The sequence below is a fragment of the Austrofundulus limnaeus genome, unplaced genomic scaffold (assembly GCF_001266775.1).
Source record: "Austrofundulus limnaeus strain Quisiro unplaced genomic scaffold, Austrofundulus_limnaeus-1.0 Scaffold1043, whole genome shotgun sequence".
Lineage (NCBI taxonomy): Eukaryota > Metazoa > Chordata > Actinopteri > Cyprinodontiformes > Rivulidae > Austrofundulus > Austrofundulus limnaeus.
This window is the reverse complement of record NW_013953445.1, coordinates 74,048-75,823: the sequence shown is the minus strand read 5'-3', so window position 1 is coordinate 75,823 and position 1,776 is coordinate 74,048. Positions and strand designations below refer to the sequence as shown.

The following is a 1,776-nucleotide window of genomic DNA, read 5'->3' as shown; positions in this document are numbered from 1 at the left end:
GATTGGTCATGTGACCAGTTTGTAACCACAGGTTGGTCATGTGACCAGTTTGTAACCACAGATTGGTCATGTGACCAGTTTGGTCATGTGACCAGTTTGTAACCACAGGTTGGTCATGTGACCAGTTTGTAACCACAGATTGGTCATGTGACCAGTTTAACCACAGYTTGGTRATGTGYCCAGTTTAACCACAGYTTGGTCATGTGACCAGTTTAACCACAGGTTGGTCATGTGACCATGTTGTCAGGTTACCTTTCTGCTGGCAGCTGGGACATGAGGACGTCATGTGATGACACCTCAGTTCTGACCTACCTGAACACAGGAACCGTGTTCTTAAAAAGGGGATGGTTGTGATAAATGAACATCAGGAACTTTAACAGAACCAGAATTCATGATTGATCCGATAAAACAACTTCCTGTTTGTGCAGATCTTCACCTGTAGGAAGGAAATAAAAGCTTCTGATGTGAGAAGATGAAAAGAGGCAACAGATGTTCCAGCTGTTTCCAGATGATCTGAAGCTCTGAGTGGATTCATTCTGTCAGATTCCATGGAGACGAGGAGGAAGATCAGAGCAACGCTGCAGCTGACTAAATGCTCTCTCTGCTCCTCTCTCTGCTTCTTTACTTGTTTGCTACAAGAACTACAGATCTTTGATGTTAAAGACTACAACTCCCTGGAGTGAGTCATGTTTGTGAAGAGATGAGAACCCTGAGGCGTCACAGTGAAGCTGAAAACAGGAGAAGAAGAGTTTGAGATGATGAGGAGCACTCTGGTCTCAGTTTGTGGTCAGTTCCTCAGGTCTGATGGTCTCTGCAGCTCAGAGAGGGACTCCAACAAAAGGTCCGGACCATGTTCTGATTCACTGCCTCTTGGTCTAGTTTAGGAAAACAAATCGTGCTCCAGGTTCCTGTGAAAATACAAACGTGCAGTTTTTTCCTCCTGGCCTCCTGTGACCAACCTACATATAAGCTGCTGAAGCTCACAGGAAGCCAACGGCTGGGTCTCCGTTCAGGGGCTGAAGACTATCTGACCAGTGGTGTCCAAAGTCCTGCTCTGGTTCAGCATAGCTGAACCTAAGGAGAGCTTAATTAGTGGGCTTCTGCAGACCTTGCTGACACACTGAAGAGGCCTACTAACTAGGCCTTCAGCTGTGTTGAACCAGAGCAGCACCTAAAACATGCAGGACACCCGCCCTAGACCAAAGCCTACATAGGCCACAGACTACGCAGTCCAGGTAGGCTGAATAAAACAGCTGTGAAAAGAGGTGGTCTAGTCTCTGGACGAAGTATGATTACATCACCACATGCTACACCATGACCAAAGTGAAACTATTTAAATAACGTGCCTTTTCACTGGAGGAGTAACTTCACCGTTAAAACAGTACACGTAAATAAATATTAATAATTTGGGTTTAGCTCCAGCATCAGTACTTGTTGTTACATTTCAATTAGRATCTTATTGCATCATAAATTTCAACAGATAAATTGATAAACTTACATTTCTGATGAATTTCCAAACTCTGCCGACTTGGTAACTTGGCACTTATGAGGATGCAGCCCCTGAACTGAGACACAGCCCATGGGGGTCTTCTTTATCATCCAGCATGCTTTTCTTCCTTCAGTCTTTCCATCATGGCTGCTCCGYCTTTACTTTTAATTTGTTTTATTTTATTCTGTTTTGTATATAAACTAATATTGACTAAAATATTCCTACAAACACGTCATGCAAAGTCCTGCAGTTCACACCCTAAACACACACACACACACACACACACA

General features: G+C 44.0%; 1 protein-coding gene across 5 annotated transcripts in view; it reads left to right on the top strand.

Moving 5' to 3' along the window:
- Positions 1-423: 423 nt before the first annotated feature.
- magixa (MAGI family member, X-linked a) overlaps positions 424-1,776 on the top strand; it is a gene marked incomplete in the record, with an annotated part of 35,072 nt that continues 33,719 nt past the window's right edge. The window contains 1 exon segment of one of the 5 annotated variants that reach the window (XM_014030344.1): positions 424-679. In XM_014030344.1, coding sequence (XP_013885798.1) covers positions 549-679 — 131 coding nt within the window. 5 annotated transcript variants of the gene reach the window in all.